General features: G+C 42.1%; 1 protein-coding gene across 1 annotated transcript; it reads left to right on the top strand.

Moving 5' to 3' along the window:
• The first annotated feature begins 2668 nt into the window (after nucleotides 1-2668).
• Nucleotides 2669-3115, top strand: LOC108297685 (60S ribosomal protein L39-like). The gene has a single exon (XM_037735524.1). It carries the CDS (start codon nucleotides 2670-2672, stop codon nucleotides 2880-2882), a length of 213 nt encoding a protein of 70 aa, XP_037591452.1. The 5' UTR covers nucleotide 2669; the 3' UTR covers nucleotides 2883-3115.
• The last annotated feature ends 14927 nt before the right edge of the window (nucleotides 3116-18042 follow it).

Raw genomic sequence — 18042 nt, 5'->3', positions numbered from 1 at the left:
AAAAAAAAAAAAAAAAAAAAAAAAAAGAAAAGAAAGAAAGAAAAAAGCAATCAGGAGGAATTAAAGACTATTCAGGGAAAATAAAACTTTAGAAGGAAAAACAAAATGTCATTAACATCCTTAGAGTTATTAAAAAATATATACAGTATCTACAAAACAAGAACAAAATGCTAAAGAATAGGAATTCTCAAAGAACAAAAGAGTCCTCGGGAATTAAATGCATGATGGAAACAAACAACTCTTAATAGAGGAGAAGGCAAAGTTGAAGTATCACTAAAAGTAGAACAAAACAAAACAGCGATAGAAATAGGAAATAAAAGGCAGGGCGTGGTGGCTCACGCCTGTAATCCAAGCACTTTGGAGGCCAAGGTGGGCAGATCACCTGAGGTCGGGAGTTCAAGGCCAGCCTGACCAACATGGAGAAACCTCGTCTTAAAAAAAAAAAGAAAAGAAAAAAGAAAAAAAAGACAACAAAACCAAAGGAACAGAAAAAGTAGAACAAATCAAATCATCAAAATAATTTGAGAAAAATCACCAGAATTTAAGAGCTTGATTTTTCAAATTAAAAGGACCCACCAAGTGCTGAGGAAAACAGATGAAGATAGATTCATAACAAGTCACTCTTTGTGAAACTTCAGAACAACTGGACAAAAAAATTATTCGACTAACTTCTGGGGGAAAAAAGTAAACAGTTTGGTTATATACAAAGAATGAAGAAACACAACAGCTTTGGGCTTCTCAACAGCAGGACTGAAAACAAGAAGACAAGAAGCAAGAGAAATGCCTTCAAAATTCCAACCTAGAATTTTGTCCTTAGAAATTATCAAGCAAGAATGGAGATTGACGACTTCCAGTTCCAAAATGGCAGCATAGAGGCAAACTGGCTTCACTCACCTCCTCTTCCCCTGACCAGAAAACCAAAAACAAATACACAGCACTGAGATTTTCACCAGCAACAACTCAGGTCAAGTATGAGGATGAGATAGTCCCTGGGCCACAGAGAAATGGAAAAATTCTGAGTAGATAATAGGAAGTCAAATCATCTATAAGTAATGATGATTTCTTCCTAATATTTATATCTCTTATTTCATTTCCTTATCTAATAAATTGGCTATTATTTACAAAATGGTTAAAGCTACCCACTTCATCTTGTTCTTTATTTTAATAATGTTTTCAAGGATGACATTTTAAAAATATGTAAAAACTAGACAAGTGCCCTGGGCACCAGTCACAGTAGATATCAGGGCCAGGCATAGTGGCCCATACCTGTAAACCCAGCACTTTGGGAAGCTGAAGCAGGAGGATCACTTGAGCACCAGAGTTCAAGACCAGCCTAGGCAATATAGTGAGACATCGTCTCTACAAAAAATTTTAAAAATTAGCCAAGCATGGTGGCACATGCCTGTAGTCCCAGCTACTTGGGAGACTGAGGTGGGAGGATCACTTGAGCCCAGGAAGCAGAGATTGCAGTGAGCTGAGATTGAGCCATGGCACTCCAGCCTGGGTGATAGAGCAAGATTCTATCTCGAAAAAAACCCACATCTCAGCTGTAGAGTTAGTATGGTTAAATCAGTGTGCAATTATGTGCCCACAGTATGCTCTCAATGTTTTATCATCATGCATGATGTCGTTTGCTGATTCATAATAAATTTAAAATAATATTTTTGAAAGAAAATGCACATTGAACAAAGATATTTTCAGACATTCAAGGTGTCAAAAACGTTTTTTTTAAAGACAGAGTCTCACTCTGTTGCCCAGGCTGGAGTGCAGTGGCGTGATCCTGGCTCACTGCAACCTCTGCCTCCCAAGTTCAAGTTCAAGCGATTCTCCTGCCTCAGGCTCCTGAGTAGCTGGGATTACAGGCACACACCACCATGCTTGGCTAATTTTTATATTTTTAGTAGAAACAGGGTTTCACCGTGTTGGCAAGGCTGGTCTCAAATTCCTGACCTCAGGTGACCCTTCTGCCTTGGCCTCCCAAAATGCTGAGATTACAGGTGTTAGCCACGGCAGCCAGCCTCCTGTGTATCTTAAGAAGCAACCAGAGGATGTGCTTACCAATATGGGAGAATAAATCAAGAAAGAGGAAGACATGTACTGCAGGAAGTAAGAGATCTAAAGCAGGATCAGGGAAATCCTGAGATGACAGTTGTCCCCCAATATGGGGGTAACCAGTCTCAGTAGGCCTGGCATGGTCAGCATTGTCATCATCAAGGTCCTCTCTGCCAATCTACCCTCGTTTAGCCTGAGGATAGAGTGCCCGCCTGGGTGACCCTGACCCAGGTCCTTATCAGCGGTTGTCTTGTCTTGATCGTGTGTTGATGAAATTCCTTCCCCTCTCTTCATCTAAGGACAGTCATTTACAGAGCAACCCTCTCTGTCTGACCAGACTTCAGCTGTGACCTGTACCTGGTCCATACTACGTCTCTGTCAGACGGTTGGAGTCTAATAAGTTGTTTGTTTCTCAAGAGTTACTGCAGACAGAGGAAGTCTCTTGTTAACGCTCAGAGGAGCTAAAGCCAGACTATGACCCAGACACTCTGTTCAGCATATTTTTCTCATGACAGCCTTCAACAAATGATGACAACATTGTCTTTTCCTTATACAACCAGGTTTGTGATTGCTACTGTAGTTTTCAAAACTAAATAATTTAGTATTTAAGAATATATATGCAGCTCTCTTCCTTTCTCCGCCATCGTGGTGTGTGCATTACTCCGTTTCTCGCCATGTCTTCTCACAAGACTTTCAGGATTAAGCGATTCCTGGCCAAGAAACAAAAGCAAAATCGTCCCATTCCCCAGTGGATTCGGATGAAAACTGGTAATAAAATCAGGTACAACTCCAAAAGGAGACATTGGAGAAGAACCAAACTTGGTCTGTAAGAAATTACACATGTGATGGCACACATATTTATGCTGTCTGTAGGTCACAGTCGTGTTACCAAATCAAGCTGAAAAATGTCACCGCCATCTGGAGAAGTTTGAACAGTTTCCTTTCTGTATCTGTTATGAAGGCATTAGTACAACGCACAGTGCTTCCATTATTCATGTTAAAAAAAAACAACAAGGTTTTGGTTGCCTGGGTTCAGTAATAAATATGTGAGACCTTTCACTTCAAAAAAAAAAAAAAAGAATATATATGCAGATGATGGGGCTTTGGGGAAGAGCAGATGAATGATGAGCACTAAATCAAGATAGTATTTGAGAGCTGGGCACTGTGGCTTGAACCTGTAGTCCCAGCTGCTGGAGATGCTGAGGAGGGAGGACTGATTGAGCCCAGGAATCTGAGACCAGCCCAGGTGACATAGCAAGATCCTATCTCCAAAAACAAACAGGCCAGGCGTGGTGGCTCACGCATGTAACCCTAGCACTTTGGGAGGCCAAGGTGGGCAGATCACCTGAAGTCAGAAGTTTGAGACCAGCCTGGCCAACATGGCAAAACCCCATCCACACCCAGCTAATTTTTGTATTTTTAGTAGAGACGGGGTTTCGCCATGTTGTCCAGCCTGGTCTTAGACTTCTGGCCCGCCCAAATGATCCAAAGTGCTGGTATTACAGGTGTGAGCCACTGCACCCGGCCCTGAGAGTTGGGGGTTTAAAGTAGTATCATGAGTAAATGCAATTCTTATTAAGCCTTCAAAGTCTCTTATAAAACCAGATAAACATTCTTTATTTAATTAATAGAAGATGACTGTACACTATTCTATCTCTGTTGGTCTCTAAGGGCTCTTTCAACTTCTGAGTACCCAAGCCTTATAGGAACTGAAGAGTAGTTAGTTATATTTCTTTGAGTTACTTAAAATCACTGTTTATTTGTGACACAAAATAACCTTACTTTCCTAATCAAGTTGAAATAAAATTGTTAGATATAGTGTCCACTTGGAGATGTATCCTCTACTTGTTTTGCTTTCTAAGTAAAAAGTTTTAGTGTGCAAAGAGAGCATACAAATAGAAAAATGACACAATCATTTTTGGACTAAAAAGACAGCACAACTCACTACATTTTAAAAATCGCAACTTGGCCAGGTGTGGTGGCTCATGCCTATAATCCCAGCATTTTGGGAGGCCAAGGCAGGCAGATCACTTGAGGTCAGGAGTTCGAGACCAACCTAGCCAACATGGTGAAACCCCATCTCTACCAAAAATTAGCTGGGCGTGGTGGTGCACGCCTGCAATCCCTATCACTCAAGAGGCTGAGGCAGGAGAATCACTTGAACCTGGGAGGCGGAGGCTGCAGTGAGCTGAGATACCGCCACTGCACTCCAGCGTGGGTGACAGAGTGAGACTTGGTCTCAATAAATAAATAATAAATAAAAAACAAAAATCACAACCTGGGCAACATGATGAAACCCTGTCTCTACAAAAAAATACAAAATTTAGCCTGGCATAGCTGTGCACATCTGGAGTCCCAACTACTTGGGAGGCTGAGGTGGGACATTTGCTTGAGCCTGGGAGGCTGAGGCTGTAGTGAGCTGAGATCATGCTGCTGCACTCCAGCCTGGGTGCTGGAGCAAGATCCTGTCAAAATCTATATACATTTTTCTAAAACACATTTTTTGAAATGGAAATGCTGAGTCAAAGGGTATACATGTTTAAAATTATAACACTGCAAATTATCACCCAAAATGATCATATATTTTTAGTTTCCCATCACCAGTAAAGTGAGAGTGCTTATTCTAAACACTGTCTTCCACACTGAATATTATCAATCTTTTAAATCTTTGCTAATGTAAGAGGGGTAAAATAATTTATGTTATTATATTAATGTGCACGGCTGGACCTGGTGGCTCTTGCCTGTAGTCCCAGCTACTTAGGAGGCTGTGGTAGAAGAATCACTTGAGCCCCGGAGTTCAAGATTTCAGTGAGCTATGATTGCACTGTTGCACTCCAACCTGGATGACAGAGCAAGATCCTGTCTTTAAAAGAAAAAAGAAAAGAAAAATAGAAATTTAAAAAAAGAAAAAAAGGCATATTAAGGTGCACTTCCTTAATTTTCAGTGAAGTTTAGCATCTTTTCAGAGATTCATTTATACTCCTATGATTCATCATCTATGGGATTCTCATCTCTATTTATTAAGGAATAGTGGCAAATGTAATAAATGGCAAATTTGATTTGACTCTAAAGTTTCTAAAATATCTCCTTTTAAAAGCTGTACTTTATAAAAGAGAAAAATACTGCATTGTGTAGATAACGTAGAGACACCTTTTAAAAAATTTCTTAAGGTTTGGAAACAAATTGGATGAAGAAGATAAAGATGAGTTCTAATTTGACCTCACCCTTAGTCAGTGACAATAGATGGTCTATTACCCAAATTGTACCCTTTACCTCCTCTAGGACATTTAGAGAGGTCTCCAGAGGTAGTTATGTTGTTATTTCAGTGCAGGGAACAGCAAGTACTTCATGTGAGTATCAGTCATGGGGAAAATACTTGAGATAGTAAAATGCAAATTTGTCCATGTCATTGTTGTTGACTATTTTTTCCATATACTTCTTATCTCAATTCTGAATGTGTTTCTAGCATTAAAGCCTTGTTACTGTAACAGAACCTGAATAGATAGAAATTTAATTTAAACTTGTTTTTTTAAGAGATAGGGTCTCATTATGTTGCCCAGGCTGGAATGCTGTGGCTATTCACAGGCACAATCATTGTACACTGCAGCCTTGGATTGCTGGGCTCGAGTGACCCTCCTGCCCTAGCCTCCCAAGTAGCTGGGACTATAGGCACGTGCCACCATACCTCGTTAATTTACACTTTTAAGGTATACAATTCAGTGGTTTTTAACATATTCAGAGTCAACCATTTAGTTATTCAGATAACCATCACTGTTATCTAATTTTAGAATATTTTCATCACTCAAAAAAAAATCCTATACTCATTAGGTCACTCATCATGCCTCCTCCTCCCCCTAACTCCTGGCAACACTAATCTATTTTCAACATATAGATTTGCCGATTCTGGATATTTCATATAAATGAACTCATACAATATGTAGGCTTTCATGTCTGGCTTTTTTCACTTGGCATGCTTTCAAGTTTTATCCACGTACAGCATATATTAGCACTTAATTCCTTTATGTGACAGAAAAAATTCCACTGTTTGTGTAATATATACCACTTATGTTTATCCATTCATCAGTTGGTTGTTTCAACTTTTGTGGCTATTGCGAATAATGCTGCTATGAACACCTGTGTACAAGTTTTTATGTTGACATATGTTTTCATTTCTCCTGGATGTATACCCAGGAGTAGAACTGCTAGGTTATATTCTAACTCTTTACTTAATCACTTGAGGAATTGCCAATCTGATTTTCCTAGTGGCTGCACAATTTTACAATCCTACCAGCAATGTATGAGGGTTCCAATTTCTCCAAATTCTTGCTAATTGTTATTGTCTGTCTTTTTTTATTATAACTATCCATTCTGGTGAGTGTGAAGTGGTATCTCATTGTGGTTTTGATTTTCATTTCCCAGTTACTAATAATATTGAGCATCTTTTCATGTGCTTATTGGACATTTGTATATCTTCATTGGAGAAATGTCTATTCAATTCCTTTGCCCACTTTTAAATTAGATTGTTTTGCTTTGGGGTTATTTTTATTTATTTATTTTTTTTTTGAGACAGAGTCTCAAACTATCGCCCAGGCTGGAATGCAGTGGCGTGATCTAGGCTAACTGGAATCTCTGCTGCCTGGGTTAAGCAATTCTCCTGCCTCAAGCCTCCCAAGTAGCTAGGATTATAGGCGCCTGCCACTGTGCCTGGCTGATTTTTGTATTTTTAGTAGAGACAGGGTTTCACCATCTTGGCCAGGCTGGTCTTGAACTTCTGATCCACCTGCCTCAGCCTCCCAAAGTGCTGGGATCACAGATGTGAGTCACTGTGCCCAGTGGGAGTTAATTTTTTTAGTTGATACATAATAGATGCACATGGTTTTTTGTTTGTTTGTTTGTTTTGTTTTTGTTTTTTGAGACAGAGTCTCACTCTGTTGCCTAGGCTGGAGTGCAGTGGTGTGATCTTAGCTTACTGCAGCCTCCACCTCCTGAGTTCAAGTGATGATTCTTATTCCTCAGCCTCCTGAGTAGCTGGGAATACAAGCGTGCACCACCAGGCTCGGCTAATTTTTGTATTTTTCAGTGGAGAGGGATTTTCACCATGTTGGCCTTGAACTCCTGACCTCAAGTGATCCACCTGCCTTGGCCTCCCAAAGTGCAGGGATTACAGGCATGAGCCATGGCGCCCAGCCTTTCATTTTCTTGACAGTATTATTCGAAGCATAAAAGTTTTTAAATTTTGGTGATAAATTGCGTTTTAAAAATACCTTTGGAAACCTGGATAGAGGATAGTGTGTCCCTAACACATACAGAATAGTTTCATAGAATTTTATAGCCAGTAGGAAAGTAATTCAGGGGTGTATTACAAGAAGAACAAGAGGAACTAATTGACAATTCATTGAAAGGAAAAATATTTTAATGTGTAGGAAATTAAATTTCACATAGTTAATATGTAATAACAAAGGCTTTTTAATATATTTGGACTGCTTTTCATATGTGTAAATGTACATAAAACAGATTGCAAGAGGTTATTACACAAAACACAAGCCAGAGAAAAATCCGTACTTACCCCTAAACCTGACTAAGTGGGACTGAAAGGAAACCAGAGTTAAGGGGCTGGTGTCTATAAATGACAAATGGCTATATTAAAGAAGTAATTAACTTCATATAATGAACTATTGCTAGTTATATTTTAATTAATACAAATTGCTGAGATAAAACTTTTTTATTAATTTCTCCTCTCTTCTTTAGTAGTTAAAAAAAAAACTACATTCAATATGCATCTGAAACTTTTACAACAGCTCATGCAAAGCATACAAAGCTAACAGCTTATAAATTCTCCTTACCTCAAGAAAGAAAACAAGCATTAAAAAACCATGAACCACTATTGTGGTCACTCCTGCTAAAATATTTCTCCAATGTACTTTGGGCCATTTGTTTCCTTCCTGTAAATACATTCTACTGTGGTTTAAATAAACATGAAGATACTGAAAGTTGGAGACGGAATGGATCAGGAATTCTGGTAGGCAGGTGAGGTTGAAATAACAGGGGAACTAAAAGGTAAGTTTAGATGCAGTCTCATCAGTTGGGGTCAGTAGCACAGGCAAGAAGGGCAATAATGGGGGTAAGGAACCTATTCAAGAAGTCTAGCCAAAAGAATTCAGAATTCAAGCACAGTTAAGTAAAAGATAAACGGCACTAGCAGTAAGCAGGATCTTCACACCTGGGAATTTTTACATGCTTAAGGAAAGGGCTGAATCCTTCAACCTTGCCTGAGTTTGCCACGGAGGTCAGTGGAGTATCTGGCTGGAAGCAAGAAAGTAGCAGCTTCTGACATAAATGAATCCTGACAAGATGATGATGACTGGGTACCTGGTAGAGTTTCTAAAATTTTGGAGCCATGTGTATTCTTCAGAGGGTTCTCTATAATTACAAATATAGGATGAGTTGAAGAAAGCATTTTATCCACATCTAGGGAAAATCAATGTTACCAAGTGGCACTAATGTTCAGCAGATCAGTTAGAATGGTTTGGTTGTAAATAATGAATAAAACCCACTCATACTATGAATAAAATCAAACAATGAGGAAATTTACTGTATCATATAATAAGAAAGCTCAGAGGTAGGACAGGGTTGATTGACGCAGTTGTATTACAATGCCATGGAGGATCCAGGGTTCATCCATTCCTTTACCCTACCATTCTTGGTAACAGCCTTGTCCTCAGGCAGTAGCAAGATTATTGAAGAAATTCTTCTTTTTTTTTTTTGAGACGGAATCTTGCTCTGCCGCCCAGGCTGGAGTACAGTGGCACGATCTTGGCTCACTGCAACCTCCACCTCCTGGGTTCAAGCAATTCTCCTGCCTCAGCCTCCCAAGTAGATGGGACTACAGGCACATGCTACCACACCCAGCTAATTTTTTGTATTTTTAGTAGAGACAAGGTTTCACCATGTTGGCCAGGATGGTCTTGAACTCCTGACCTCAGGTGATCCACCTGCCTTGGCCTCCCAAAGTTCTGAGATTACAAGCATAAGGCACCACGCGCAGCCTATTGCAGAAATCCTTGTAACTCAGCCATGCCAAAGTGCAGAGAAAGAGAAGTACTCTTAGGAATGAGAAAGTATTTCTAAGAACCCTGCACAGTTGGCCACACTCCCACTCTAGAACCAGTTATTGGCAAGGGGATGGTAGAATAACCAGAATTGGTTTAGACTGGTCATCTGGAGTGGAATAAATGACAGGGAGTCAACTACTTAGTAAAATTGGCTGAGTATGGTGGCTCATGCCTGTAATCTCAGCACTTTAGGAGGCAGAGGCGGGCAGATCACTTGAGGTCAGGAGTTTCAGACCAGCCTGGCCAACATGGTGAAACCCTGTCTCTACTAAAAATACAAAAATTAGCCAGGCATGGTGATGCATGCCTGTAATCTCAGCTACTCAGGAGGCTGAGGCAGGAGAATTGCATGAACACAGGAGATGGAGGTTGCAGTGAGCTGAGACTGCTCTCCTCTGCACTCCAGCCTGAGTGACAAAGCAAGACTCCATTTTGAATTGAATTGAATTTTACTTTTGTTGGGGTTTCCTTAAATTGTCTGTAACTGTTTCTAGGCACCTAAACTCACTAGCAGATTTGTGTCTTTACTAGGGCAGGCCAAGCCAAAGGTGTTGACAGAGCTGTAAACTATGAAATAGTGCAAAATTCCTAAATGAAAGCACCAAAAATAATTTTTTTTTTTTTTTGAGACGGAGTTTCACTCTTGTTACCCAGGCTGGAGTGCAATGGTGTGATCTCGGCTCACCGCAACCTCTGCCTCCTGGGTTCAGGCAATTCTTCTGCCTCAGCCTCCTGAGAGCTGGGATTACAGGCACGCGCTACCATGCCCAGCTAATTTTTTGTATTTTTAGTAGAGACGGGGTTTCACCATGTTGACCGGGATGGTCTCGATCTCTTGACCTCGTGATCCACCCGTCTCGGCCTCCCAAAGTGCTGGGATTACAGGTGTGAGACACTGCGCCCGGCCCAAAAATAATTTTGTAAGGGAGGTTATTTTTTCACAAACTCTGAGTGTACAAATTCTAAGGTGAAAGAAACAATAAAATATAAGGACCCAATTTTTTTCCCTTGATAACTCTGACTTTAGCTAATTGATCTCATTCAATATATACCTGTAGCAGTAGTTTTCAGACCTCTGATCATAAACCACAATAAGAAAAACATCTTACACACACACAGGCAGACACAGAGTTATGTTTTTAAAAATTGAAACAGAAGCTCACAAAATGGCAATTGTACTTTCCAAGGATGCAATAGTTTTCTTTCTTTCTTTCTTTTTTGAGACGAAGAGTTTCACTTGTTGCCCAGGCTGGAGTGCAATGGTGTGATCTAGGCTCACCGCAACCTCCGCTTCCCAGATTCAAGCAATTCTCCTGCCTCAGCCTGCTGAGTAGCTGGGATTACAGGCATGTGCCACCGCGCCCAGCTAATTTTGTATTTTTAGTAGAGATGGGGTTTCTTCATGTTGGTCAGGCTGGTCTTGAACTCCTTACCTCAGGTGATTCCTGCACCTCAGCCTCCCAACGTACTGGAATTACAGGCATGAGCCATCATGGCCGGCCCAGTTTTCTATTTTATTTGATTTTAAAACAAGTGGTAGCTGAGTGATATGTGCTTGTAGTACCAGCTACTTTGGAGGCTAAGATGGGAGGATCACTTGAGGCCAGGAGCTTGAGGCCACAGTGTGCTATAAGCTTTAATGATGCTTTTGAATAGCTACTACACTTCAGCTTAGCAAGAATCTCTCTCAAAAACAAACAAACAAAAAATAAGTACTGATTCACATCCATGAACTTGATTTCATGACCCACTAATAGGTCTGACCTGCAGTTTGAAAACATTACTCTAGGTTAAATGGATAAGGAATGTCTGGCTTCTTTAATACAAATCCTGCTCTTCCATAGCAGGAAGAGGAGGGGAGATTGTCTATATGGGCAATGGTGAGAAGTGACTGAGCTTCTTAACCCCCGTCTTTGGAATTCCATGTTTTACTTTTTTTTTTTTTTTTGAGATAGAGTCTAGCTCTGTTGCCCAAGCTGGAGTGCAGTGACACAATCTTGGCTCACCACAACCTCTGCCTCCCAGGTTCAAGCAATTCTCCTGTCTCAGCCTCCTGAGTAGCTGGGACTACAGGCGCATGCCGCAATGCCTGGGTAATTTTTTGTATTTTAGTAAAGACGAGGTTTCACTTGATCTTAGCCAAAAGGCCAAGAAGCAATTTGTTGGTTTTCTTTCTTTTTTTTTAAATGGAATCTCCCTCTGTCACCCAGGCTGGAGTGCAGTGGCACAATCTTGGCTCACTGCAACCTCCGCCTCCTTGATTCAAGCGATTCTCCTGCCTCAGGTAGCTGGTACTACAGGTGCCCACCACCACACCTGGCTAATTTTTGTATTTTTTGGTAGAGATGATGTTTTGTCTTGTTGGCCAGGCTGGTGTTGAACTCCTGGCCTCAAGCAATTCATCAGTCTCAGCCTCCCAAAGTGCTGGGATTACAGGTGTGAGCCACCACACCCGGCCCTATTGCCACATTTTGAGAACAAGAATATTTACCTGTTTTTTTCTAAGCGTTTTATAATTTTAGCTCTTACACTTAAGTCTTTGATCTGGCTGGGTGCAATGGCTCACACCTGTAATTCCAGCACTTTGGGAGGCCAAGGCGGGTGGATCGCCTGAGGTCAGGAGTTTGAGACCAGCCTGACCAATATGGTGAAACCCCATTTCTACTAAAAATGTAAAAGTTAGCTGGGTGTGGTAGTGGGTGCCTGTAATCCTAGCTACTTGGGAAGCTGAGGCAGGAGAATTGCTTGAACCTGGGAGATGGAGGTTATAGTGAGCCAAGACCAAGCCATTAATTATACACCAGCCTGGGCAAAAAGAGCAAAACTATGTCTCAAAAGAAAAGTCTTTGATACATTTTTGAGTTAATTTTATATACGGTGTGAAGAGTCCAAATTCATTCTTTTACAGGTGGCTGTCAATTTGTCCCAGCACCATTTGCTGAAAAGACTATTCTTTTCCATTAGATTGCCATGTCACCTTTATCAAAAATCAGTTGATTACATACACATGGGTTTATTTCTGTTTATCTACATATTTTATACTTCATTTATTCAATTTATTCCTAAGCATCTTATTCTTTTTTATGCTATTGTAAATAGAATTATTATTATTATTATTTTTAAGACAGGGTTTCGCCATGTTGGTCAGGCTGCTCTCGAACTCCCAGCCTCAGGTGATCCGCCTGCCTCAGCCTCCCAAAGTGCTGGGATTACAGGCATGAGCCACCGTGCCCGGCTTAGAATTATTTCTTAGTTTTATTTTCTAATTGTTCATTGCTAGTGTATAGAAATAGTTGATTTTCGTATATTGATTTTGTGTCCTAAAAGCTTGCTGTGGTGGTTTATGAACTCTAATTTAAAGTTTTTATTGTGGATCTTTTAATTTTTTCTTTCTTTCTTTCTTTTTTTGAGACAGGGTCTGTCGTCCAGGCTAGAGTACAGCGGTGCGATCTCAGCTCACTGCAACCTCCGCTTCCCAAGGTTCAAGCAATTCTCATGTCTCAGTCTCCAGAATAGCTGGGATTCTCCCGAGTACCTGGGATTACAGGCGCCCATCACCATGCCTGGCTAATTTTTATATTTTTAGTAGAGATGGGGTTTTACCATGTTAGCTAGGCTGGTCTTGAATTCCTGGCCTCAGGTGATCCGCCTGCCTCGGCCTCCCAAAGTGCTTAGATTACAGGCGTGAGCCACTGCACCCAGCCTAGCATTATAGATGAGTTAGTATATATTTTTTATTTTTATTTTTAAGAGACGGAGTCTCGCTCTGTCACCCAGGCTGGAGTGTAATGACGCAGTCTTGTCTCACTGCAATCTCCACCTCCTGGATTCAAGCAGTTCTCCTGAGCGTGATGGTGGGTGCCTGTAATCCCAGCAAATGGAGAGGCTGAGGCGGGAAAATCGCTTGAAGCCAGGAGTCGGAGGTTGCAATGTGCCGAGATCCCTCCGCTGCACTCTAGCCTGGGGAAAGAGAGACTCCGACAAAAAAAAAAAAAAAAAAAAAAAGGCCGCGCACTGTGGCTCATGACTGTAATCCTAGCACTCTGGGAGGCTGAGGTGGGTGGATCACAAGGTCAGGAGTTCAAGACTAGCCTGGCCAACATGGTGAAACTGTCTCTACTAAAAATACAGAAAATTTGCCCTGCGTGGCGGCGGGCGCCTATAGTCCCAGCTAGTGGGGAGGCTGAGGCAGGGGAGTAGCTTGAACCCGCAAGGCGTAGGCTGCAGTGAGTCGAAATAGCACCATTGCACTCCAGCCTGTGCAACACAGCCAGATTCCAACTCAGGAAAACAAACAAACAAACAAAAGTTTACCAGCCTGGGCAATATGATGAAATGGTGAAACCTGGTCTCTACAAAAAAATACAAAAAACAAAAAATTAGCCAGGCACGGTGGTGTATGCCTGCAGTCCCAGCTACCCAGGAAGCTGAGGCAGGAAAATCACCTGAGCTCAGGAGGTTGAGTCTGCAGTGGGCCATGATGGCACCATTGCACTCTAACCTGGGCGACAGAGCAAGACCCTGTCTCAAAACAAAATAAAATAGGCCGAGCGTGGTGGCTCAAGCCTGTAATCCCAGCACTTTGGGAGGCCAAGGCAGGCGGATCGCTAGGTCAAGAAATCCAGACCATTCTGGCCAACATGGTGAAACCTCGTCTCTACTAAAAATACAAAAATCAGCCAGGCGGGGTGGCACGTGCCTGTAGTCCCAGCTACTCGGGAGGCTGGGGCAGGAGAATGGCTTGAACCTGGGAGGTGGGGGTTGCAGTGAGCCGAGATCGCGCCACTGCACTCCACCCTGGCGATACACCGAGACTCCGTCTCAAAAAATAAATAAGTAAAATAAAAAATAAAAAGTTTAAACAAAATGAGTGAATCTTTTGAAAGCATTGTAATTTGACTTGACCACACATGGACTTCATGGTAGTATGCACAGGACAGGGCGTTGCTGTTTTGGTATACCATGTGAAGGTATCACTGAGTACAATCCATACATATGGTAGTGTGTAAGTAAACAGACCCACATTACCCAATATCCTTACATTCCAGACCACAAGATCCCTGAAGATAGAGCCTACTCTCTCACCCCTAAATCACAGTACCTAACACTAATGAATGAATATATAAATGAGTGAATGAATTCATTTTCTTTAAAATTATCCTTTTTCAACTCATCTTGTCAAAAGTACCTTTCTCTACTTCTGACCCTTGAGGTCACTATTCTGTCCTTAGTAAAAATATTTCCACTCCAGGACGAGCCTGAATTCCCTCCAAAAACAAGATCCTTTCTTCCTTTTAATCTAGAGGAAGTGACAGATCAAGGTGACTTTCACCATCATTTGGCCTCTAAGTATGTTGGGGTCTTCTGGATCGTTCACATATGTTACCATTCCATTTTCTTACTGTTCTTATAAACCAAGTTTCTGACTGAAATCAGCATATTCAAGGTTCTTACTGCTTGTTCTATTTTCCAAGCTTTTAATTTCAGCACGTCGATGAAAAGAGTCAAACTCTGCAAAATGTTTAAAGAGATTTACTTTTGATACCAGATTGGCTACTAAATATTGTACAAAAGGAAAAAAAAAAAAAAAAAGAGATTTACTCTGAGCCAAATATGAGTGACCACGGGCCACAACACAGCCCTGGAGATCCTGAGAACCTGTGCACAATGTGGTCAAGCTACAGCTTGGTTTTATACGTTTTAGGGGGACACAGGACATCAATCAATACATGTAAGATGTACATTGATCAGGAAAGGCAGGACAACTTGAAGTGGGGTCCGGTGGAGGGGCTTCCAGGTCATAGGTGGATTCAAAGATTTTCTGATTGGTAATAGGTTGAAAGAGTTTATCTAAAGACCTAGAATCAATAGAAGGGAGCGTCTGCATTAAGATAAGGAGTTGTGGAGACCAAAGTTCTTATGCAGATGAAGCCTCCAGGTAGTAGGCTTCAGAGAGAATAGATTGTAAAAGTTTCTTATCAGACATGGAACGGTGCCAGATTTAGTTAATTCTCTCCTGAATGAGGAAAAACACCTGGAAAAGGAAGGGGATTCTCCACAGAATGTACATTTTCTCCACAAGAGACAGCTTTGCTGGTGGCCAGGCGCAGTGGCTCATGCCTGTAATCCTAGCACTTTGGGAGGTTGAGGCTGGTGGATTGCCTGGGCTCACGAGTTTCAGACCAGCCTGGGCAACTTGGTGAAACACCTTCTCTACTAAAATACAAAAAATTAGCCGGGCATGGCGGCATGCACCTGTAGTCCCAGCTACTCAGGAGGCTGAGAAAGGAGAATTTCTTGAACCCAGAAGGCAGAGGTTGCAATGAGCCGAGATCGCGCCACTGCACTGCAGCCTGGTGACACAGCGAGACTCAGTCCCCCCCAAAAAAGAGACAGTTTGGCAGGGTCATTTCAAAATATTTCAAAGAAATATATTTTGGGGTCAGGCATGATGGCTCATGTCTGTAATCCCAAAACTTTGGGAGGGTGAGGCGGACAAATTGCTTGAGCCCAGGAGTTTGAGACCAGCCTGGGCAACATGGGGAAACGCTGTCTCTGCAAAAAATATCAAAAAATTAGCCAGGCATGGTGGCACATGCCTGTAGTCCCAGTTACTTGAGAAGCTGAGGTGGGAGGATTGCTTGAGCCAGGATGGTTGAGGCTGCAGTGAGCCAAGATCATGTCACTGCACCCCAGCCTGGGCAATAGAGAGGGACCCTGTCTCCCCTTCCAATCCTCAGCATCCCCCCAAAAATATATACTTTGAGATAGAATACTTTTATTTCTTTCAGGACCTACTATCTGTCATGCTGGTATCTTACTGCTACTTGCTATAAGAGTCGGCTTTGTCAGTCTTAAGGTCTCTGTCAATGTTAATGCTGGTCAGTTGCGCCTGAATTCCAAGGAGAGGAGGGTATCATGGGGCATGTCCGACCCCCACTTCCCATCATGGCCTGAACTGGTGTTTTAGGTTTACTTTGGAATGCTCTTGCCCGAGAGGAGGAGTCCATTCAGTTGATTGGGGGCTTATAATTTTATTTTTGGTTTATATTCAGAATCTTTCATGCATTCATTATAGTATTCCACAGTTTGGGGTTTTATTTTGTTTTGTTCTGAGACAAAGTTTCACTCTTGTTGCCCAGGCTGGTGTGCAATGGTGAGATCTTGGCTCACTGCAACCTCCACCTCCCAGGTTCAAGCAATTCTCCTACCTCAGCCTCCCAGGTAGCTGGGATTACAGGCATGTGCCACCACACCTAATTTTGTATTTTTAGTAGAGGTGGGGTTACTCCATGTTGGTCAGGCTGGTATTGAACTCCTGACGTCAGATGATTCACCTGCCTCGGCCTCCAATAGTGCTGGGATTACAGGTGTGAGCAGCCACGCCAGCCTGTATTCCACAGTTTTACAGATGTATGAACTTTGCGATTAACCAGTTAAAACAAAAAATTGGCTGGGCACGGTGGCTCACACCTGTAATCCCAGCACTTTGGGAGGCCGAGGCAGGTGGATCACCTGAGGTCAGGAGTTTGAGACCAGCCTAGCCAACAAGGCAAAACTCCGTCTCTACTAAAAATACAAAAAAATTAGTTGGTGTGGTGGCACACGCCTATAGTCCCAGCTACTTGGGAGCCTGAGGCATGAGAATCCCTTGAACCCAGGTGCCTGAGGTTGCAGTCAGCCAAGATTGTGCCACTGCACTCCAGCCTGGGCAACAGAGCAAGACTCAATAAAAAAAAAAAGAAAAAGAAAAAGATTCACTCTATACAACTGTTATTGATTTGTTGTAAATGGATTGTTAATCAGCAACTGTTAGAAATATGTTGTCCTTTTTGGTAAAAGGGTAAGGGTAAGAAGAATGGGGGGAAAAGGAAAGGAAGCAACTTTTTTTGAGCATCTACTTTGTGCTGGATATTTTGTTATGCATTTAATTTTCACAAAAACCTGATAAGCAAGGGAGACAGAGAATAATTGTTCCTAAATATCTGTTCTTCCCTTCTTGGAAAGCTGCAGAATTTTTGGTGGGCTCATGGCTCTTGTGCTAAGTTCTCTTATTACATTTCTCAGCCTATCTCAAAGCTAGGGACACAGGAAAGTGACATGAGCAGAATGGATGTGCGTAACTCGTGGATAGTATTGTGTAAGGAAAGCAATGTGCCCTCCTCTTTGTTTTTCCCTCTCCCTGCTGGACTAAATATTGACTTTTCTATTTTTTAGAGACAAGTCACCCAGGCTGGAGTGCAGTGGTGAAATCACATCTCCCTCCAGCCTTGAATTCTGGGGCTCAAGTGATCCTCCTGCCTTGGCCTCCCAAAGTGCTAGGATTACAGGTATAAGCCACTGCATGCCCAGCCTAAATGTTGACTTTTCATTCTAGATCACATGGCTGAGAGCGCATATGGATGACAGAGTAATAAGACTGAAGAAATCACTGACTTCTAGGTAACCAACACTATGGAGCCTACACACCATAAGCCTTAGACTGCATCCACTTGGACTGTCACATAAGTGAGAAATCATTTCTACTTGTGTTTTGTTTTTTTTTTTTTTTGAGATGCCTTGTCGCCCAGGCTGGAGTGCAATGGCACGATCTTGGCTCACTGCAACCTCCACCTCCTGGGTTCAAGCAATTCTCCTGCCTCAGCCTCCCAAGTAGTTGGGATTACAAACACCCACCACCAGGCCCAGCTGATTTTTGTATTTTTAGTAGACACAGGGTTTCACCATGTTGGCCAGGCTGGTCTGGAGTTCCTGACCTTGTGACCCACCCACCTTGGCCTCCCAAAGTGCTGGGATTAGAGGCGCGAGCCACGGTGCCCGGCCAAATTCTACCTTGTTTATGTCACTGTTATTTAAGTCTCTGTTACAGCTTCTAAAC

The sequence above is a fragment of the Cebus imitator genome, unplaced genomic scaffold, assembly GCF_001604975.1.
Source record: "Cebus imitator isolate Cc_AM_T3 unplaced genomic scaffold, Cebus_imitator-1.0 Scaffold826, whole genome shotgun sequence".
NCBI classification, from domain to species: Eukaryota; Metazoa; Chordata; class Mammalia; order Primates; family Cebidae; genus Cebus; species Cebus imitator.
This window is presented reverse-complemented; position numbering and strand designations above follow the sequence as displayed.

Bases quoted from the DNA above. Each gene is read 5' to 3' on its own strand.
- LOC108297685 (XM_037735524.1), top strand. From the start codon at position 2,670: ATGCAGCTCTCTTCCTTTCTCCGCCATCGTGGTGTGTGCATTACTCCG.